We start from the raw sequence: 23,920 nt of genomic DNA on the forward strand, positions 1-23,920 counted from the left end.
TGTTTTTGAACTTTATTTTAAAAATTAAAGGATGAAAAGTAATTTAACCTGAAAAAATTAGAAAGTTGCATTTTGAAAATGTCAAAATGAAACATTTTGGTTTTTTTCAGAACATTTTTCCACAAATGAAACATTTGGCAAAACCAACATGAATTCATGAAACATTTTGGTGTCACCAAATCTGAATTTTTCACCAAAAAAGTGTGTGACAAATTTCACTAAGCTATAATCAATTTACTTCAGCTGAAGACCTGAGCCAAGCCTCTAAAGGCCCAAATTCAGTCTTAGTGTAACCCCACTGGTTTCAAAAAGAGTTACACTCAAATTAATTTAGCACCATGTGTCCTGTCCTAATTCTAATTTTATCCAGGTTTAAACATATCTCCTGCATTTCTGGGTTCCTCGTTCTTGGTAAAGTTCATTTCTGTTCTCCCAGTGAATAAAATTGATTTCTATATTATTAATCCGGTGCTAATGGCATGCCCGCAGGATCCCCGAGTCCTGACCTTTCATATGTGGGAACCATTATAGACATCACTGAAATGCAGCCATCTCTGGCATGAAAAGTGGTAGCTGTTTGATGGTGCTTGGCAGCATTGCACAACAATTTAGGACTGAAAGTAGCTTAGAGTATAGTCCTGATGTTTCAAACATGGTTGCATAAAGTTAGGCATTTGAATCCATATTTAAGCACATGAACTGAAATCATTAGGATCTGCCTGTGGTGTCAGTTGCATCCTCTGCTTCCTGTTATCCTGAAACTGCTGTGCAATGTTTCTGATACAGAATGGCTGAGGAGCGGCACCCTAGGGGTGACTGCATTTCATTGGTTGGTGTATGATCCCAATGGCATACGTACAGTGTATAGGGCACTTTGAGATGAAAGATGTAGATGAATACTACAGGATATTCATGCAAAGTCATTATACCAGAGGTAGCAATTCCAGCTTGCCTTAGGGTCTTATCAATCCTGGAGAATGCTGCCCTGCTAAATACCTCTTGTTCCCACTCCAGTGATGGAAATGCCACTCCGGTCCACAGTCATGAGTGCAGTGCTCCCAAAACCCCATTGCACTCAACGAAGGGAGCCGTTTTCATTCTCTGGAATTTACAGGGTGGCTTGCAATGAAGAACTAGATAAAATCAGGTTTGATGTGCTCTCCTCTCTCCCCCTAGGAATACACCATTGATGTCTTTTTCCGGCAGTCCTGGAGAGACGAGCGGCTTAAGTTTGATGGCCCCATGAAGGTCCTCCCCCTTAACAACCTGCTGGCCAGTAAGATCTGGACTCCTGACACCTTCTTTCACAATGGCAAGAAATCAGTGGCCCACAACATGACCACACCTAACAAGCTGCTGCGCCTGGTGGACAATGGCACCCTTCTGTACACCATGAGGTAGGTGTGCCTCTCCTGGGCATGGACAGAACCTGAGCCCATGGTTCTACGAAAGCCCTAGGCCCTGTGAAGAGGCCCTAGGCTGAGGTGATCCTATGGCATGCTATGGCTGTGCAAGCTTCCCACTTTTTAAGGTCCAAAATGAGTTTAATCTCTTGACAGTTGAGCTGCAGATTAATCTGCATAGTGTCAACAAGCCATCGCTCCTACAACTGACAAACAATGCTTAACATTTCGTTAGCACGTTTCAAACATTCATTAATCCTCACTGTGGTCCTGGGATGTAGGTCTCTCAGAATCAATATGCTCCTGTTTCCAATGAGGAAACTGAGGCACAGAGGCTAAATGACAGGGTGTCCCTGAGTAAAGAAAAGGTGAAAATGCTGGGCTTGATGCTCCACTGCCTCACACCACTGTGGACTCATTTAAACCTGTGAAAAGTGGGTATAAAATGTTGCTGCATCAGGATGGAAGTAGCATTTACACTATACTTCACTCATTTAAACCAGGAGTGATTCATAGATTCATAGATACTAAGGTCAGAAGGGGACCATTCTAGTCCGACCTCCTGCACAGTGCAGGCCACAGAATCTCACCCACCCACTCCTACGAAAAACCTCACCTATGTCTGAGCTATTGAAGTCCTCAAATCGTGGTGTAATTGATTCCATTGTAGTCAGAGGAGTTACACTGGTTTTAAATGAACGCAAGTGAGAGAAGTATCAATCTCATAGACTTGAAGGTCAGAAGGGATCATATCTGTCTGTCTTAGGTATTTATCTGGCCTCCATTATCATAAGTATCTGAGTGCCTAGCTATTTTGAATGCATTTGTTGTCTCTGGGAGGCAGGGTAGTGTGATCAGACCCCAAAGATAAATCACCACAAAGACAATACCTAAGAGAATGAGTAATAGGACCCCCACAAAATCATATCTGGGTTTTTTCTGCATTACTTAAAGGTTAGCTCACAACCAGCTTGAGGCGGCATGAGGCGACATGGAACACAGAGATGAAGGGAATCTGAAAATGCTGATAAGGAGTGTAGAGCATCTACATGGAAGTGTTTCAGAGTAGCCTCCGTGTTAGTCTGTATTCACAAAAAGAAAAGGAGGACTTGTGGCGCCTTAGAGACTAACAAATTTATTTGAGCATAAGCTTTCATGAGCTACAGCTCACTTCATCGGATGCATTCAATGGAAAATACAGTGGGGAGATTTATATACATAGAGAACATGAAACTATGGGTGTTACCATACACACTGTAAGGAGAGTGATCACTTAAGGTGAGCTATTACCAGCAGGAGAGCGGGGGGGGTCCTTTTGTAGTGATCATCAAGGTGGGCCATTTCCAGCAGTTGACAAGAACGTCTGAGGAACAGTGGGAGGGGGTGGAAAATAAACATGGGGAAATAATTTTACTTTGTGTAACGACCCATCCACTCCCAGTCTCTATTCAAGCCTAAGTTAATTGTATCCAGTTTGCAAATTAATTCCAATTCAGCAATCTCTCATTGGAGTCTGTTTTTGAAGTTTTTTTGTTGAAGAATTGCAACTTTTAGGTCTGTAATCGAGTGACCAAAGAGATTGAAGTGTTCTCCAACTGGTTTTTGAATGTTATAATTCTTGACGTCTGATTTGTGTCCATTTATTCTTTTACGTAGAGACTGTCCAGTTTGACCAATACATGGCAGAGGGGCATTGCTGGCACATGATGGCATATATCACATTGGTAGATGCGCAGGTGAACGAGCCTCTGATAGTGTGGCTGATGTGATTAGGCCCTATGATGGTGTCCCCTGGCCTGTCTCCCAAGAACTGTGAGAGTGATGGGTCATCCTTCAGGATAGTTTGTAGATCCTTGATGATGCGTTGGAGAGGTTTTAGTTGCGGGCTGAAGGTGATGGCTAGTGGCGTTCTGTTATTTTCTTTGTTGGGCCTGTCCTGTAGTAGGTGACTTCTGGGTACTCTTCTGGCTCTGTCAATCTGTTTCTTCACTTCAGCAAGTGGGTATTGTAGTTGTAAGAATGCTTGATAGAGATCTTGTAGGTGTTTGTCTCTGTCTGAGGAGTTGGAGCAAATGCGGTTGTATCGTAGAGCTTGGCTGTAGACAATGGATCATGTGGTGTGATCTGGGTGAAAGCTGGAGGCATGTAGGTCGCAATAGCGGTCAGTAGGTTTCTGGTATAGGGTGGTGTTTATGTGACCATCGCTTATTAGCATCGTAGTGTCCAGGAAGTAGATCTCTTGTGTGGACTGGTCCAGGCTGAGGTTGTTGGTGGGATAGAAATTGTTGAAATCATGGTGGAATTCCTCAAGGGCTTCTTTTCCATGGGTCCAGATGATGAAGATGTCATTATTGTAGCGCACGTAGAGTAGGAGCATTAGGGGACGAGAGTTGAGGAAGCGTTGTTCTAAGTCAGCCATAAAAATGTTGGCATACTGCGGGGCCATGCAGGTACCCATCGCAGTACCGCTGATTTGAAGGTATACATTGTCCCCAAATGTGAAATAGTTATGGGTGAGGACAAAGTGGAATGAGACGCCATAAGAATGAAGCCCAAGGGTCATCCGTGTTACACCAGAGCCCATAGATTGAAAAATAGTTGGCCTCAAATAGTCTATTACAAGGATATAAGAGAAGAGAGCGACAAGTCACCACAATGAATGATCCCACAGATCTGGCCCGAAGCAAGGACACCACATCCTGAGAGATACTGAATCCTTGCAACCCCTGCAGTGATTCACCATCTCTCAGGATTTACTCCCAAGAGACTGCACGGCACTGGATATCAAAAGCAGCCCATAGCCAAAATCAGGGCTTTTCGTTTTGTAAAATATCAAATGGTGCCAGTAGCTGTGCTGCAATCCAAACTTTCCACACGCAGCTGAGTTAGTCACCACAAAGACATTCCAACTCTTTATCAAAGCAGCGTTACTTGAACATCTGGCTTGGAACTTTGGCTGCAGTGGGTCATGTTGAAGTCAGAAGCCTTGTAAGAGATGGCGCTGGACAGTGTAGTCGAAAAATTTAGAAAGAATAGGGTAACAAAGACAGCAGGTTGAAAATTTTCCAACTGACAATGCCATTTCATCGAAATCGAAATGTCAGTTTTGATTAAATTTCGTTTGTAAAAACGAATCAGAACAAAGCACCCTGATAAGGGTGAAAGAGCAGCCTCTGCACTTCTTAGGGGCAGTGTCCCTTCTGGAACAAAACGATTTGATTTTTCATTTCAAAATGACATATTGTTTCCAATTTGTATAATATAACATGATTAATCACAGTTAAAATTGGATTGAAATGTTTTGATTTTGTCAAAACGAGGCATTGCAATCAACCCCCAGCAAATGAAGAAATGGAATTTTGTTTCCAAGGGCATTTTGAGAATATTTTGGATTCCATTTCATAATACACGAAAAGGCCGATATCGCAGAATTTCCTGTGAAATAGCAAATCTGTTTCCCGCACAGCTCTAGTAACAAAGAAATGGCCAGTGCTCTGTGTACGAAAGTGCCCATTTCAAGCCTACCCCCTCGGGGTTTGCCCCCTTTCCAGAAATGCAGCATGGCTTTTTGTCCCATATGTATCTAACATGGCTTCTTCCCCATGGCCCCAAAGGAAATACCTTCTGTGGACCAGACTGGATTTGTAGGGGTGCTCAGAAGCAGGGTCAGTGTAAGGAGCCTCCCCTCACCTCATGCATCCTGCCTCTTAGGGGTGCAGAGATGGCTCTTTCCATGACCCTAAGGTGTATGGAGCTTTGTCTCTAAAAGGAGCAGTGAGGGGGCAGATCCATGCCCTGATCCCCTCCCCCCTTCAGAATTGGCCCTGCCCAGGCACACTAGAGAGGATGGGGCTGCACAGTCCTGATAGCATGGTGGTGCATGCACACATCTCCAGACTTATGCAGTGATTGTACCTCTCTGAGCTCCCTTGGGAAGGTGTCGCTCTGCACTCCCTCTACTCAGCGTGTTCAGTCTAGCTCTGTATGGCAGTATGCAATTGGACACAAGAGATACTGCCTTCTTCCTAAGCTTTCAGTGGGTCCCTCCTAGTCCAGCCCCCTAGAGGCATCAAATGCTACAATAAGCAATTAGAGGCATTTCCACTGCTATTTATGCTGTTAGGAAACCAAACTTCTCTTCTCCGAGAGTTTGCATTCATCTGTAGCTGCTCTGCAGGAACAGCAATTCTGACACATGCATCCAGCATTGTGTGGCAGTATTCATAGCTCCTGGAGCGAGGCCTCTTCATCACTGAACTGCGCAAACCAATTGCAGCTCAGTATCCAGAGATATCATAGCATCACAACGCAACCTCCTCATGCAGCGTCTCAAAGCAGACATCAGAACACGGTATCAGGGCCTCGCACCTGGATTGTTTTATGGGCTTCACAAATATCTCCTCTCTCTGTTCCCCTCCTCCTGGCTGCTGAGTTATAGTGAACAGTGTTTCTGTTCCCTACTTTCCCACCGGCTTGGAGGATCAGCAGTAGAACACAGGGGCTTTAGTCCTGTTACGCAGTGCTCCCTCTGCAGTCTTGTCTGAGGCCAGCCGCAGTTTGTAGAAGCAAGTCTCAGGTGTATGTAGTTCACAAAAGCGACATTCAGCATCCCACAGTCCAAATGTAGCTCTGGAGCCCAGATTGACTAACAAGTGTATGTGGATCTGGTGTGAAAATAGCTCAACCAGAAGCAATGGGCTTGTTACAGAAACGTCCGGGTGAAATCTGTGGGCTGTTTTATTCAGGTCAGCCTAGATGATCATAATGATTCCTCCTCCTGGCCTTAAAATATATGAAAATGTCACATGCCTAATTCTGTGCATAGAGCATGCAACACTTTGAGAATCTATCCCTTAAAGAGCCCTTCTGCTCTGCAGAGCAACTCAAAAAAGGCACTGTAGGGTTTACACACATATTGTTTCTATGATTTCCAAATTATATGTGCTCAGATAAACAGGGTAAAAGATGTTTTCTTTGATTGCTAGCCCTGCAAACTCAACTGAGTACCTGAAAGGCAAGATGGGCTTTTTTGTTTCCAGGCACCATCTTCAAGCAATAAAGGTTCTGTGGACCAAATTATCTCCATAGTGATATATGTGCCGTTCCCTTGTCTTCAAAAGGACTGCATTTGTACGTTGACTTAGAACTAGTAAACTATTGTGACTACCAATGGTGGTGGAACAGTGAGGAAGTTACAGAGAAAGCTCAGCATAGACATAGCCTGAGTTCTGCCCTTGGTAAAGGTGTCACAGATTCCATAGTTGTTATTAACAGAGAGGGACCAAAAGCTGGAACATTAAGCCTGAGATCTGAGTCCCAAGAGCCAAATTTGTCTCTACAATTTAGCTTCCATGTTGGATCCAAAAGCAGAAGAGGCCCATTTTCCTGCTCAGTTTCTGTGCAGCTGAACTGTTGCAAGGACCAGTCTTAGATGGCAGAAATCTTATAAGACCAGCTGATCCCCATCTTGTGTTGAAATTCTGCCATTTGGGGCTGAAATTTCCTGAAAACAAATCATGAAATTTTCGGTGCTGTCAGATCCAAAGTCTGAATCCTAGAAGTGACTCAGCCTCGAACCCAAACCCCAGACTGGAGCCTAAACCCAACCCAGAGCTGAATCCCACCTGTTCAGCCTACCTGTCATTATTAACAGGTTTCAGAGTAGCAGCCGTGTTAGTCTGTATTCGCAAAAAGAAAAGGAGTACTTGTGGCACCTTAGAGACTAACAAATTTATTAGTGCATAAGCTTTCGTGAGCTACAGCTCACTTCATCGGATGCATTTGGTGGAAAAAACAGAGGAGAGATTTATATACACAAACACAGAGAACATGAAACAATGGGTGTATGATAAACCCATTGTTTCATGTTCTTTGTGTGTGTGTATATAAATCTCTCCTCTGTTTTTTCCACCAAATGCATCCGATGAAGTGAGCTGTAGCTCACGAAAGCTTATGCTCTAATAAATTTGTTAGTCTCTAAGGTGCCACAAGTACTCCTTTTCTTTTTGTCATTATTAAGGAATAGCCTGGGGCAGCAAAGTGAGTTTTGGAAAGGACAAAGCCAAAATGGTATAACTGGCATAAACAAAGTCTCTGGTGCTGCACAGGCTGCTATATTGCTTTTGTGCCATATATAGACCAAAGGATTATCACATTTAACTCCAAGAAATTGGAATGAGCCACTAGCACTACATACGTATCTGCATGAGCGATAATGACACATCAAAGGTTTTGATAATCTCATGGTAACCATGAGAACGAAGCTGAAGTGGTTTGTAGTACCAACAGCCCCGGAGAGGTGTATTTAGCCTGATACACACTTCTTGCCATTGGATTTAGCTGTTTAAAGGAACTTAACTGATTGTATGAAGGAAAACATAATTTCTTCCCGTGTGTCTAATTTTTGTCAGGTTGTTCCTGCTGGGGGTGGAGCAGGAGAGAAGAAAACTTAGAGCTTGCAGGGTGATTTCAAGACCACAATAAACAAAATGTGTGTTGCAGGTGGGTGGGACAGAGAAGATTACTGATTAGAGGGTAGAATGGTAGGATTATGAGATCAACTAGAGCTGGGTGAAATGTTTTGGACCAATAATTTATTTGCTGAAAACTGCAGGTTTGAGTTAATTGAAACTGTTGCGAATTTGGGTCGGATTCAGTGAATAGTTTCAGCCAAGAAAAAAAAGATGATTTTTTTTCTTTACGTCAAAACGTTTCAGTGCAACCTTTTCAAAACAGAACGTTTCAACTCTTTGTTGTGAAATGAGGTTTTGTTGTGAAATCTAGTTTATTTTATTTAAAATGAAACAAAGGATTTTAAAAAAAGGAAATGAAATATCCTGTTTTGAGTGAAATTAAACATATTATTTGACCCTAAACAAAAAAAAATTCTGTTTTTTCATTGTGGTGAAAAAAATTGAAAAATATTCATTTCAGGTTGACCCAAAATGAATGTTTTCCCAGGGTTTTCATTTCTGCCACTGAACTGAAAAATCAGTTATTTGCCCAGAGCCAGGTCAGAGGTTCCTCAGCCAATCATCATGTGCTGTCTAGGATTCATAGTGATAGTTCACAGCTAAACTATCTGAGCCCTAAGATGACACTGCACCTCTAAGATAGGACTGTCTTCTCTGCTAGCTGTAGTGTTGCAGTAAATATGTATAGCTCTGCAACAAGTCTTTTTGAACAAGTGCTGCAGAGGCTGTGGTAATTGCCTGAGAAATGAGACATATTCCTCTTAGTCTGACATTTTGACATTTCATTAGGCAAAGCATATGGTCCTGCAGAGTCCTTGGGCCAGAAACAGGGCTCAGCAGGAGAGGCCGTCTGGGGGGAGAGGGGAAAGGGAGGGATGTCTACTCTCCTGAGCTGTGATTGATTTCAAAGTCCACCTAAATATTTTAGCTAATTGGTGCACAGAAGGATGAGAGAGCGAGCACGCTGTGGTATGAGAGAGCTAGAGATCACATGTGTGAGAGTTTGCTCACATGTGTGCAAGACAGAGGAAGTGTGCGTGAGAGAGATCACGTGTGAATGGATTGTGTGTACGTGGAGGAGCACAGTGTATGTGTGTTTAAGAGAGTGCATATGAAAGTGCACGTGTGTGAGAGAAAGTATGTGAAAGCATGTACAGTTGCATGTGAGAATGTGTGTGTGAGAACGTGTGAGAGTGCATGTGTGTGCGAGAGAGAGCATGTGCCTGCCCCTGTGTGCCCTTGCATATGAGAGAGAGAGGTCTAAGGCCTGTTCCCCTTTTCCCTACAGTGAGAAAATGCTACCATTGGTCATGTTATCTGAGGCGCTAACTTTTTGGATGGTTGAAATAGCTGAAAAGTTTCAGGTGAGATTTTGCCTGAACATTTTAGCCATTTCATTCTCTGTGGTTTTTCGAGACCTCAACGTTTAGTTTTCTGTATAATTTCAGGGGCCCCCATATTCCCCCAGTTTATGGGATGGGGAAAAGCTGTTGTTTTGAGGGGAGGGGGGGTGGGCTTCTTTTGATTTGGTATCAGCTAGTAAAATTCTCTTTGAGCTTGAAATTCCATCCTTTCCATACATTTGCAATTTCACATGAAGTGGCAAGGGCAGCCGTCTCCGGCCATTCTGGCTTGTGCAGGGCTACAGCAATGCCCAGAGGCATGCAAACATCTGTGATACACATAGACAGATGCAAACAAGGTCAAGCAGATCGGAAGTGTCCAGAGACCTACAATACTGATTCCACTTACAGATGTGGAACACTTTGTGCTGGATCCTTCAGACCCAAGTCAAAAAGACTGATTGCTCTGATCTATGGGCAGCCAGATTGAGGAGTACGAGGCTGATTGCCAAGCGGATACTGTCATTGCTAATGATAAGGTGCAGCTATGGAGAGACACCCTTGGTGCTGCTCTAAAGTACACTAGGACCTTCGTGGCAGGCACCCCAAAGTCTGGGGTCTGTAACCAGCATCTTTGTACCCTCCGTGACTCAGCCACTCCCAGGGGACACTGATGGCAGCTGAGCATCTAGCGCAGTATAGTTAATTAAAAAGACAGATTTGGCTTATTAGAAAAGCCCACGAGGGTGTGTCCTTTGGGCAGGATGACTGGAATCAATTCGCTGGGGTGCTTATGAAATGATAAGGTCATCAGTGAAGCAAGAAGGATCTGGACCGAAGAAGAAGGGTAAAAGAAAGGGTAAAACAGGCCATGGGTGGTAAAATGGGCGATTTCCACATGGATAAAAACAGTGAGGAAGTTGAAGTTCATGCACCAAGGTCCCAACAGTATTTTTATGCCAATAACATTGAAGGGTGTTACAAGAAAAAATCCAGTCTAGCTGGAGAAGAAACATTTACAGCCCAGAAAGATGTATGTCTCCCTCAAGGACGGAGCGATAAGACCTATGCAGACTTGACAGAAGAGCTAACTAAATGAATGCTAAGTTCCCCAAACAAATTTGTAGCTTCACTTAAGAAACCAAAGAGAAGTAGCAAGTGTACCTGATTTGCTGAGTGTTCATCCCCAATCATTTTGGGAGCCTGTCTGCCTTTTGTATTTGGGATCAGAAATCTAGAATTAAGACATAGGAATTGAAGCTGGAATGAGCAGTGCATGCAGTGTTGATATGTGAACCCAACGAAGGAAATGGACTGCTAACGTCAGACCTGATGCAAAGCCCATGTATTTCCATTGATATCAGTGAGTTTGGGATCAAGCACTGAAAGGTACCTCTGCCTACATGCCCTGTTGTCCAGTCCGCACATGAGGAGGAGTGAAGAGGACATCAGCAAACTGGGGGCAGCACATGTGGTTTTGTTGCTTAGGGATGTTACTTCAAATCACTCAGTGTTTCTGTATCAGGCCAAAAAGCAGGAGCCTGAGCAGCAGATCACACTCGCTCAGGAGTAGGAAGCACCTCACCAGTTGTGGCCTGGATTGGGAGCCCCTCACTCCCAAAGGGAAGTTGTTACATGACTAGTGCCATGGACTTCCATTTAACTGATCCCTACTGGGAATACAGGGTTCGGGCTGGTGCACAGTAAATATGCAGGACCTGTCCCTATTGAGAGAACTGGTGTTTTATAGCCCTGCTCCATCTGTGTGTTGGGCACAAAAACAAGTCTCCCACGCTCCATATAAAATTAATATCAACAATGTAAATAGGATCATGGAAACAGGCAGAAGTGCCCCAGTATCTGTAGCTGCTAAAGAAACATACAAGTGAAAACATATTCCTGTTACGCAAAGAGAAAGGGGCGTAGTACTGGAACACGGGGGTGGAGATGAGAGACTTTGGGAAGCTAGCAGGCCAATGTAGGGTACAAGCGGTCCTGTTTGCCTTTCCCATTAACTGTCACAGAAGGAAATTACTCTTCGCTATACTTCAGTCATTTGCGTAACAAGTTAAAGGCCCATATTTTCTCCTGCACTGAGATCTACCCTGCCCAGAAGAGTGGGTTCTCTGCACCAGTCCTGGCCCAGCTGGCAGCAGTCCTACGGGGATTGTATGCCCACTGTGCCCTGGCCTCGAGCCATAGCCCTTCCCTGCCACTCTGTGTTCTTGCCCCTTTCTCTACACCATGGGGGATGGGAGGTAGAGCAGGAACTGGGAATGGCAGCTCTGCATGGCCCGTTAGGTCCTATGGATATAATTAAAAGGAAAATATAAATCTGTATTTCATTCAGACATGGCATTGTGAAAGGCATAAAAACAAAAAGGCATGTTGTTAAAAGTGCCAGGCTTACAATTCTCTTGCCTCTTGGGCCTTGCAAGAACCTAAAGAAAGGCAATCAGAAGAATTGCAGAAGTAGGGACCTGAAGCGTTTAGAGAATGCATTGTTCTTATAGTGTATGTTTCTAGCTGATGGGAGTGTGAGGACTTGTGAGAACTATAAAGTCACCAGACCCCTCTAACTGGAAGTGATATCCAGTTCCAACACTACAAGATTTATTTGCCAACCCAGCAGGACAAACATGACAACACGTTGCATCAGAGCAATTTTATAACAAAATTTGTTCAATGAACAGCTAGCTGACAATAAGCATTTCTGCAAGAGCTATCCGCTTTTATATTCAGTTGAACAGAACTCAAGAGTGCTATCTGTAGCAGCTCCATCTACTGACTCACAATGATGTTGCACAAACATACACTCCATGCAATCTCAGTGTAGGGTGACCAGATAGCAAGTGTGAAAAATCAGGATGGGGGGGTGATTGGTGCCTATATAAGACAAAGCCTGAATTTTGGGATTGTCCCTATAAAATCGGGACATCTGGTCACCCTATCCCAGTGATTTTAGTGGGGATGCCAAGGGAATGTCATACCAGAACTTCATCAATTGTGTCCACCTTAGTAGATCCAGATAACTGGATCTAGTGGTTCTCAAGTGCATTGTTTCTGGTTTGCTTCACAGCAATGACCTGCTTGAGAGAAGTGTATTTTTCTCCTCCAAAAAATTTCAACAACATCTTTTTTTTTTATTATTTTCATCAGAAATTTTCTTTGAATTTTTTGGGGTTTTGTCAAAAACTCCCAAACTAATTTTTTTGCCTTTTGATATCGGAAGAACAAAAGCTTTTCAGGGTTCTTTGTTTTTTGTTTGTTTTTGTTTTGTTTTGTTTTTTTACAAAAACCTGAACATTTTCAATGAACAAGTACAATTTGTTTTGATGAAAAATTCCAGTTTGTTGAAAGCCATTCTTCATCAAAAAATATTGCAATGGAAAATTTTCAGCTAGTCTTTGTGATCTAGGTTCTTGTTAAGACAACTTCAGCCTTGGTCTAGCTCTATTACCTGGAGTATCCATCAGCCACTCCTTCTAGCGAAGCAATAGGAACGTTTCTTGATCATGTGAATTCTCAACAGAGTTATTTGGTGTCTCTAAAGCCCCTTCTGTTTTGGCTCCCTTCCGTGTATATTAAACAGCTGCAGACTTTCACTGACAATTTCAATAGTTCATCAATGAGCATAAGCTTCTAGACTGAATGAAAATACTTTCTTGAAACCTTTTATTATCAGTCCCCTCCGTGTGTGCCCCAAGGACTTTAGTGTCACTGGTGCTGTTATAAAGGTTGCTGTGCCACACCCTTGAATCAGCTGCATGTTAATGTCGAGGTGACATGATGATAGGACCACATTATGTCCTGCTGCTCCATGGGTTCACGAGGATGTGTGTGTGTTGGGGGGTGCACTCAAGGAGTCCCTGACACACAATCCCCTCCTCTGCACAGCAGCAAGACACAATCACAGTCCCTGCCCTTCCCAAAGGGTAGGGTCTGTATCTCTGCACCCTCTAAGGGAGCCATAAGGGAGTAGGAAGAAGTGGAACTGTGGCCTAAAGATACCCCTACTTCATCAGCCAGTCCGTCTGTCCAGCATGCTTAGGGGCGTACGTTGTACCCTGCTGCAGTAAAAGGCAGATTGCCCTGGATTCCAGGGAGCTCAAGAAGATAATGAAGAGCTGTGCCCCATTCTTCCCAGGTTTTTAACTCTCTGAAGTGCTTTGATGCTTTGTCTAACCCTAGTAGCCATATAGCATGTGGAGACTATGAATGTATAATCCATCAGCTTTGCAATAAGGTCCACGATGCAAACCCTAGCATTGCTAGAACTAGATGTTAATGATCTCTCTGCACATAACGCACAGGCAAACAAATGTATAGGATTTTGCTAGATTTTCTAGATGGCAATTAGTGGATAAAGATGAACTTGGTCGGTCAGACTAAGTTTGCAAAATGGGGAAGGTGGCAAGAATTGAATGCAACCTGTTCTCTCCATACCCAGGGCCCTGCTGCCAAGAGATCTGCTAGGAGTCAGCATTTTGAAACTATGTAGACTTTGGTGGATATGGGACAAGATGCTGCAGCAGCAGCTCTATGCTGGATCTTTAGCAGATGTGCGTTTACAATGACGGCCTATGTTTGTCTTGTAGGTTAACCATTCACGCTGAGTGCCCCATGCACCTGGAGGATTTTCCAATGGACGTGCATGCCTGCCCGCTGAAATTTGGGAGCTGTAAGTGCCTAGTTCAACCTTCTTAAATGGGGGGAGGGCACACAGTCTAGTTTTGTGTGCCTATATGCTGGTAGCTTATTTATTTAATGGAACCCTTCTGTCAGGTATTTTAGATAGCATTATTATTAATCATACAGTGTCCACACATTTGCTAGGTGCTCCATATAATAAAATCAAACTGTGCTGTGCATACAGTTCCCACTGTGGTCCATAGGAGCTCTGTGTGTGCATCTGCAGGTAATTTGGACTCCAGGGATGGGTAAGTGACCCTGGGTCTTACTGTAAGGTTACCAAGCTAGTACAGGGACAAACAGCTTCACTCACCTCTCTCTGGCTTGGGTAAGCAATGTCCCCCCCACAGCTCTCTGTCCCACAGAACTGGAGCTGGTGGCATTTCTCCGATGAAACCTTTGTCCATAGGATTTATTGAACTATTGAACTCCCAAACTGTCAGACTCGCAGCTCTTGGGCAGGGTCCCCAGCTCCAGAGAACCCACCAGCTGGGTTGTCCTGGAGCTGGGGCTCTGTTCCCTCTTGCAGAGAATTCTGAAATTGGTGGTTTTCATTCCCAATCAGAACAAAACCAAATTCTGAAATATCTAAATCCTCCATGAAACAGAATCACCTTCCTCGGCACAGCTCTTCACAGAGCCACCACCTCCTTGCCTAGTGAGCAGAGAGCTGCCCTTCTGGTTCAATCTATTTTAACCCCTTAGGGTTACCTATTCCCAACTAAACAAAAGAGTTTGAGCCCCCTCCCCGACAGCCTGTGCTCTAAGACAATCAAATAAAGCACCCAGCTTACTAAAGCCTGCCTCCCCCATCAGTAAATGTCCAACCAATGAACCTGTGGCAGCCTGTAATAAAACTCAAGGGCAAAGTCTGGATAAATCTAATCAACTACCAGAAGGGAATGTGGTTATAGCATGATAGTAGTAGGAGTAGTAGGGTAGGAGGGATAGCTCAGTAGGTTGAGCATTGGCCTGCTAAACCCAGGGTTGTGAGTTCAATCTTGAGAGGGCCATTTAGGGATCTGGGGCAAAAATTGGGGATTGGTCCTGCTTTGAGAAGGGGGTTGGACTAGATGACCTCCTGAGGTCCCTTCCAACCCTGATATTCTGTGATTACCTTTCTATAATTGGAAGCTTCTGCTCTCTCTGTCTCATAACACAAGAAACTAGGGGACAGCCACTGAAATAGAAAGGCCAAATATAAAACTGATAGGAAAGAAACACTTTTTCACACAATGTGTATTTAGACTGTGGAACTCACTGCCACAGGAAGCTGCTGAGGCCAAGGACTGGGCAAGATGCAAAGAGGGTTTGGACATATATATATGGATATCAAGAATATCCATAGTTTTAACAGTTCAAGATGACAAAGAGAGTATTGGAAGGGACATGAAACCTTATACTTCAGGTTTTAGACCAACCTCTAATTATTGGGGATTATGATGAGATGGGGGGTGGGCAGATTACCCACCTCTGCCCAACTGAAGGGTTTCTTGAACCTTCATCTGAAGCATCTGGCACTGGCCACTGTCAGAGGAGTAATACTGGACTAGATGGATGGTGGGTGTGATCAGCTATGGCAACTCCTGTGTAATAATGGTGCTATCAAATACAGCTATAGGTGACAGCACAACGCGCTCGCAGGACAGCCTTTGATTAATGAGATCCTGGGATCCTAGACAGCCTGGGTCTAATCAGATAGGAAAAGTGTGTTCATGTGACTCAACACGTCACATCCAGGAAACACTGCCGTGGAGGCACGCGGTGGGATGGGTGTCCTGTGGCTGCCTTCAGATCAGGAAGGAGTTGCCACTTTAGTTTGTATCATTGTCCCCTTGACTGTCCACCTATCTTCTTCAGCCCACCAGGGTGTACTTGGCAAAGGTGTAGGCCTGCATTTGACCTGCCTTGATCCTGGGGCAAGTAATTGTACCCTAAGTTTGTCCTTATTCTGACAGTAAGTCCAGTCCTATCTGTGCCCACTCTCTCCACTTCACACTCTGACTGCTAGCGGTTGGTTCCATCCGAGGCTGGCTGCTGAGGCAGTGGGTGAAGGGCTGCATTTGTTGTTGGGAACGAGGTAGGTGAGCACTGGCTGGCCATGCCCTTTCCCTCACATGCTTGTTTCCCCTCATGTGCTGAATTCCCTTCTTCTCCTTGACATCAGTGAGCTCACATTCTCGCTGGAAGCCAAGTTTCCTGGGGACAGAGGACGGAGGAACATCCTGGTAGTTTTCAGAGTAGCAGCCGTGTTATTCTGTATTCGCAAAAAGAAAAGGAGTACTTGTAGCACTCAAGGAATATTTCCAACACATCCTGGTAGTGTGAGGGAGCTGTCAGTCTAGCAGGGAGAGGGACAATTAGTCTGATTCTCTAGTGGAGTACACAGCCATTTGCTGGCTGGTGTCCTCTCTGGGCCCTCCACTACCACTGGATTTGATGAGGCCTTCATTTCAGTTCATTGACCTCACTTCTTCTTTCGTGTGGCATTTGTAAAGCAGCAGGCTGGGATTGTAACTGAATCTTGAGATTTGAAAGCCATTCTAATGCGTCTGGGGTAGCAAGGTGGATCCCCTGTGTACCACCAGTGTAAGCATGAATCGGACAGTTGTCCATCATGTGTCACATGGTTGTACCTCACCACAGTCACAGTTTGGTGATTCTTTGACTTTCCATTTGTGGAGGAGATATCCACACCTTCCGTGCACTGCTCCAGTATCATTGACAACAGGGAAGGCAGAATCCTAGGACTTCTTTCTTTGGCTCTTCATTAAGGTATTTTTGGGGGTGCACCACAAGTTGCCCATGATTCAAGCCAGCAAGTGCTGGCATCCTTTCTGTTGGCCTATAGTGTTGATGTGTGGGTCCAGAAAGATTTCCTGGATTTGAGTCCGGAGAGTGGCAGTGAATTGAGCTCTTTGTGTATCGGCAGATCCGGAGCAGCCAGGATCTTGTGGTACTCCCAGACCACAGCAGCGTCTCACCCCACTAGATGCTTGAAAATGTATTTTTCCCCTTCTGTTATTTCCCCTCTCTTGCTCTGATCCACTAAGATGAGAGTGTGCAGCATGGTCTCAGGATCCACTCAGCCTCTTGTAGGGTCAGGCACTATGGTTCTAATACAGAAGTAGTCAACCTGACCTTCTCTCTCCTGGGTGGAAACCAGCATCGTTAGTAATGCCAGGGCTGAGAACGGTGATTTGTTCTTAGCCCGCTGCTTGTTAAGTTATTTGGGAAAAAGTTCGTTCTTATAATTGCATACACAAAGTTTTTGTTTGGAGACTGGCAATGGTGTTATTTACCTATTTTCTTAAGCAGTTATAATGCAATGTCAGTGGCTGCCGATAGGAGGCACCATAACTCTCTTTGGTAAGACATTTGGGGTTGGACATTCCAGGAGAAAAGAGACTCAGAGGAAGAGCAGCTCACTCTGGGGCAAGAGTATCTAACCCTGCATCTGCTCCTACACTAGCAATGCCTGGAATCCGCTCTCCATCTCAGATCCCATCGCAGCCTGGAGAGAGAGGGCGGAGGAAGGAGACTCTTGCACACGTTTTCGTCAGGCCCCTGTGGTGGCAGAGTGTCATTTTTGTTTTTTTTTTATTATTTCAGCATCTGAACGATGGGAGTGTTGAAACAAGAAGCTGAGAGTTTGTAAAACTAGCCATGATTATGATCAGTATCCATATGGCACCCATCAGCACAGTGTCTGAGCACACGGCTCATATGTTCAATAGAATGGCATCAAAATCCCATCTATACCCACATGAGGAGTGCAGCCTCAGCAAATCCCCCCACAGACTAGGAAGCTGGTCACCGCATAGTTGTAAGGAGTTTAGGCTTGGTCAGATCTGAGGCTTAAAGGGCTTCTGCAGGGTCCCTTTAACTCACCAGGCATATTCTTTAAAGACTCAGCAGAACTCAGCTCAGGTTTCTGAGGATCCTGACAAGCTGGATCGATCATTGCTGACTTCCTGTCCCCATGCCACTTCTTAGCTGTGGCAGCCTTCCCAATGCTGCAGGGCAGAGCACTCCCTTGAAAGCAGGGAGCCAAGCTTTGCACAGCAGCTTTCACTTTCCACCAACCAACCAACCAACCTGTGTGTTAACATTGTTCCAGGGACTAGAAGTGAAATGAGTTTGAAGGTCTCTCTGTGCTCCCTAGGAGATGTATGTGCACATTGTCACGCCACCCTGCAGTGACTCGAGAGCATGAGTGCCAAGCTCAGGGCAGACTGTTAGGAACCAGGGCACAAACCTCAAACTGGTTGTGAGTTCTACAGCTCTCAGCTGCAGTCGGGGGGACCCTGAAGCTGTCAGCTGCAGTGGTGGCAGGTGCCGGACTCCCTCCACCCCTCCCACAGCACGGCTCAAACTCTTATCCCCCCTGTCAGCCCCATTTTGTCACAGTTATTTTTAGTAAAGTCAGGGACAAGTCATGGGCTTCCATGAATTTTTGTTTATTGCCTGTGACTTGTCCCTGACTTTTACTAAAAATAACCATGACAAAATCTTAACCTGTCTCATAGCCAATCCTATAATAAACTGTATAAAGATTTGTTGTATGCAGTGTTGTTGTAGAAACAAGGTGGGTGAGGTGATATCTTTCATTGGACCAACTTCTGTTGGGGAGAGCAACAAGCTTTTGAGTTTACTCAAAGCTCTTCTTCAAGTCTGAGAAACTTACTTACAGGACACACTACTACGGCCTACGGACTGCTTCTGGCCCATCAGATGTTTTTATCTGGCCTTTGAGCTCCCGCCAGGGAGTGGGGTTGGGAACTGGCCCTGCTCCACCCACCTGGCGTTCCCCAGCCCCCGACTCACAATTCCCTTGATGAGAACCAACTTCCAGCGTGCAGAGCCACACTGCGCAGGCACGACTTCACTGCACTGTTTCCAGGACTGGAAGCCCGCCCCTACATGGCAGCCTCCCACACATGGCAGCACGCCCAATCCCCTCCCAATCTTCTACAGCCCCACCCTTGAGAGCCTCGAAACCAGTCAGGGGCCGCACACATCCTAGCTACGGTGCCTCCACCCGTGGCAGTGCCTGGTGCAGCTGTCTTAGTGTCACTGCTGGCAGGGCCTCTAAGAGGCCCCGGTAACACCCCTGTTGAGCTCCCCACCACCACCGTGCAACACCCCGTGAGTCCCCTCCCTCCACCTCGGTAACATCCCTTATAGAGCCCCCCCGCTACACCCCATAGAGTCTCCCTGCCGCACTGGGCATTCATGGCCTGCCATACTATTTCCATACCCAGGTAAAGCCCTGGCCAAAAAGTTTGCCTACCCCTGCTCTACTACACTCTGAGTATGTTTCCCAGACCTAAAGAAGAGCTGTGTAAGCTCTGTGTAAGCTCGAAAGCTTATCACTCTCCCCAACAGAAGTTTGTCCAATGAAAGGTATTACCTCACCCACCTTGTCTCTCAATATATGAAGATTTATTAAATAGGAAAAGGCAACAAGAGAGTTATTTACAAGGTTAAAGCAGGTAAATATATAAACACAAATGAGTTGCAATCTTAAATTTCAAAATGTAATAGACGCTTCTATAATAAGGAAGCTCTTTGTGACCTTTAGGGCTAACTCATGCTAAATGTTAGGTATCTCTAGCTTATGCCTAATAAACCTTGTCCCCAAGAGTCCAAGTAGCAGAGAGATCCTGTTCCTTCTTGTTAGAGGTTTTTATCCCTCTCCTCATTTGTGCTCTTAGTGACAAATGCAGTTGACAGGAGGAATCCACTTGAATGACTCATCTTCATGGGGCGGGGAGGGCAAAACAAACATCTTTGGTCCTCTGTAATGTTCCACAATAGTCTGTCTGGACCTTCCCTGTTGAGCAGGACTTAACACCTTCTGTTGGAGATCAGCACTTCACACTGGTTAATGTCTCTCTCCTGCCTGATGATTTACACAGTCAGAGAGGCTTACAACACAACCCCTCAAATATTGCCCTACAATATGGGGATACATATGTTATAGATGAGATTAATGCGTGCAGCAACTTACAAGCATTCAATAAAATCTAAACACTAAACACATTCTTATAACTCTAACACCTATTTTAACAACTTTAGCACACAGGTGAGCCAAGCCAATTTTAGCCATGTATTTGTCAGTGATCCAATGAGACATGGCATGAGCTGGCACCTGGTCTGCCAGCATCACACACACCAGAAAACTACCATGCAGTCTGGCTCAAAGTAGGACATCTATGCCGGGGATGCCCAAGACTAGGGCAGTAGAGGATGCCACAGGAGTTGTGCTACTTACGATCCTGATTTGGACTGGGCTGCCCCGCATTGTGCAAACGACATTAAACAGCCCAGAAATATCTTCAGGGCTTTAAACGGACCCAAAATATCAGTGCCACTGCTACATGACACAAGGAATGCCTTTGTCCCAGAGGACAACTGGTATAGAGTTGACAACCTCATTTGCATGCAGGATAACACGGAGGCATGGGGGTGGATGTCTAGCACTGAAATAACAGAATTTAATGTTTCTAGTCTAATGTTAAGGTGCATTGACTGTGGGGATCCAGGACTGGAATAAAAAGGGGGTGTTACAGACCAGGATGCCAGTGCACTGGCAGAGGTGGGAGAAGGGCAGGCTTGGAAAAGTAGAGCACTGCCAGTCAGGTTGAAGATGCATTAGCCGAGCTGCATTGGAAGTGCTTACACAGCACCATTGTGCACAGAGAAACGTCACCCATTCATCAAAATCACCTTTTATTCCTCAACACTTAACAGGTTTGCCAAAAGCGAAAATGCAATCATGGCCTTTTCTTTTTTAATTAGACAAATCAGTGAAGTTTCAACCTACAATGTCCCACAAAGCTTCACAGGCTGGAATTTGACCCATCGTCAATCCTGCAGAAAAATATCCTGGTCTCACTTTGGGTCTTGTAGGGGAAACCTAGGGAAAGGGGAAGAGTTAAAAATCTCTTGTCGGTGTCCTCTCCCAGGATCTGTTGAGCAGGCTTCTGCAGTAGACGTGATCACTGCAGGGAGCTGCATTCGGGTGAATTAAAGCAGGAATCTTGCCATCTGGCCCTTATGGTACAGCTAATGGCCTCTGACTGGCTGAGAAGGTCCTCGGTTCTGAACACCCATGTCAGGGAACTTGCATCACAGACTGTGCCATGGAGCTGTCTGCAGGTATGTGCCTCATTGTCTGCAACCTCCCACCCCCACCCCTGCTCTACTTCCAGGAGAACTCAGGCCCATTAGCTGTTGGGGTTTTTGAGGGGACAGGGATTTGAGATAGACTTGAGCTGCAAGTTCTTTCTCTAGTGGGGGGAGAGGAGCAGGTGGCAGTGAAGCACATACTTCTCTTTAACCTCCAATGAAATAGCTAGCAGCTCTCCTGCTGAGCCAGAGGTACTCGCTGGCCTACTGGAGGGGGAAAGGAGGTGGCAGGTTAAAAGAGAGCGGAGTTACCAGCATATTGCACATCTCATGATATTTGGTGTTATTCTTCAAGTGCCAGTTCCTGGAGTCCTGTGATTTTGCAAAAACTTCAGCTATAATTTTTTTACAATAAGACCATTTCTAGTCCACCTGATTGCAGTAAAAATCTTGAAAATATGACTCTCTAAATACTCCTGCCCCAGCGGGCAAATGCAAAGTATCCCAAATGTATTGTTTTGTGTATAATCTCATGATTTTTAAGACAATTCATGGTTCTTTGGAGCCTAACTCATGATTTTGGAATGCTGCGGGCTTGGTAATAGAGAGAAAGCAAGATGTAAGTATGTATAAGTGTGAGTGGGGGTGTTTGTGCATACAAGTATGAGGGGGGAGTGCAAGTGGGTGGGGATGGTGTAAAAGTGAGTATGTTTGTGAATGGGGTGGGAGGGTTGAAGGTGTTTGTGAGCACATGGGGACCCTGGCGGAGAGAAGGGCTGCATGGAGACAGTAACCAGGTAGCTGGAGCACCGCTTTGTTCTGAGCACAGTGCCACCTCTCTTGGTAATTTAGCAGTCTCCTGCTGGCTGCCTCTTCTGCAACGTGCAGGCAGTCACTTCCAGTTTCCAGCCCCTGCAGCTGACTCCTAGGGTGGATGACTGGCAAGCTGGTGGGGGAGCCTGTGATCATGCAGATGAAGAGAACGGGAGGGGGGGCAGAATGGGGGAAGGAAAACTTTCTCCAGAACCAATTTTTCACATACACCTGGGGGGGCTTAATGGCAGCTGTCAAGAGCTGCAGGCTGGTGAGTGTGAGGAGATCTCTGCCTTTTTCTTCTCACCCTGGTAAGAAACGGCCAACATTCAGCAGAAAGTGAACACACCCCTCCAATGGCTGGAGCCCGGCACCCTTCAGATCCCCAGCTTATTAGACTAATTATCCCTGCCCCACATGCTGGTGACTGTGGGTTAGAGAGGGCCCCGATGGAGCAGTGTCATGGAGGCTGAGCACTGCAGAGGACAGAGTAGAGCTCAGTTGATTGCTCAGCTGCCTGCCTGGGGAGGGAAGGTGGAGGACTGAGGAGAGGGTGGAATCTCAGAAGCTCTTTAAGGAAAAAGTCCATGCTATTTGTATGGCATGGGCCCAATTTAATGAAGGGGGCAGATTTTCAAAAGCATGGAGGGAGTTAGGAGCAAAGGAGCTTTTGTGTGCAAAATAGCTGTGATTAGCACTCTTTGGTTTAGGAATCCCTTGCCTGCCAGATCCAGATTCTGTTTCTGATGCAGCCCAACCGATATCTGAGGCAGATGCTAGAGCAGAGAGAAGCTGCAAGCTCTCCATGTTCTAATGGGTTCAGAAATGACAAGTCACTGCCAGGTAGGCCAGAACGTTAAAGGGGAGTGTGCTGCCCCTTAAGGTGTCCTTCGACCCCTCCCTAAACTCTAAACATAGGGCAGGCAGCCCTGACTTTGGTTATATAATTAACTGTTTCTAAAGTCATCTTGGTGGTTAGACATAACTGGCCATATTAGTCGCTGTGGCTCCTCTGAAGACGCACCAGGACTGAATGTGGCCCCAAATCTTTGGTATATTTTAGGCTGGTCAGAAGCATGACTTCCTCCTTCCTCCTCTGCAGATGCCTATACGAAGACGGAGGTGATCTACACCTGGACGCTGGGGAAGGATAAATCAGTGGAAGTGGCCAAAGGTGGATCTCGCCTGAATCAGTATGACCTCCTGGGCCATGTGGTCGGAACAGAGATGGTCCGATCCAGTACAGGTACTGAAGTGAGGTGGGGCTGGAAGTGGACATAAAAGCTGTGTGCACTGGCAGGTGGGGTGTTCCCATGTGATTTGAATGTATATTGTTGTCATGGTTGGATCCAATATGTCTGCAAAGTAAATGGGAGCCATGGGAGGTATCTCAATCAACAGCCAGAACTTCTAGTGATACCCAGTGACACTTGCAGGCAGTGGATCATATCCAAGGATAGCATGACCAGCATCACAGTAGCCTGAGATCCAAGCTGGGGTGATGGGAGATGGAGCCATTCTAGCAGTCCACACTATGTATGGGCATCACAACATTCCTTAACACCACGCTGTGTTCTTGTTTTTGGACGGAGTAGAGGGAGGTTTTGAAGGATAAGGAGCACGGCACCCCCTAAGAACAAGCTGGCCTGGTGGGAGAGGGAACTTTCCTAGGTTATGATGGACGGAATCTCCAGCTGCACAGGGTCACCTGATGTGACACTCAGCTGTTCAAGTGGACACGGCATGTCCGTGCTATGAAGGAGAGCTCCATAACACAGTGCTGGTGCTCAGGTACCATGGTGCTGAGTGCCATAAAAATGCCTAGCTAGGAAGACTGGAGAATAGAATATATCCAGGTTTTTCAGGACCCTACCCCAGCATTGCAGAACTTATCTCCCTATGCTGGGGTGTTTATAGATGGAGCATATCCATGCTATGAGGTACCACACGGCATCTGCAGCAGCAGAGCCACCTTCTCATATTCTGTTGGGCGATGGAGCAAGAGAGGAAGTGTCAGGGAGGTTTTCATAGGCACAAATGGCAGTTAGGCACCCAAGTGGCA

General features: G+C 45.5%; 1 protein-coding gene across 2 annotated transcripts in view; it reads left to right on the forward strand.

Moving 5' to 3' along the window:
* The window catches only part of GABRA3 (gamma-aminobutyric acid type A receptor subunit alpha3), a 134,011-nt gene that overhangs the window by 90,531 nt on the left and 19,560 nt on the right, over positions 1-23,920 (forward strand). For both annotated transcript variants that reach the window (XM_043492271.1, XM_038417440.2), the window contains exons 5-7: positions 1,177-1,397; positions 13,818-13,900; positions 22,961-23,104. In XM_043492271.1, the coding sequence (XP_043348206.1) occupies positions 1,177-1,397; positions 13,818-13,900; positions 22,961-23,104 (448 nt within the window). The remainder of the gene's footprint in view (positions 1-1,176; positions 1,398-13,817; positions 13,901-22,960; positions 23,105-23,920) is intronic.

Source organism: Dermochelys coriacea, chromosome 9 (assembly GCF_009764565.3).
Source record: "Dermochelys coriacea isolate rDerCor1 chromosome 9, rDerCor1.pri.v4, whole genome shotgun sequence".
Taxonomy (NCBI): domain Eukaryota; kingdom Metazoa; phylum Chordata; order Testudines; family Dermochelyidae; genus Dermochelys; species Dermochelys coriacea.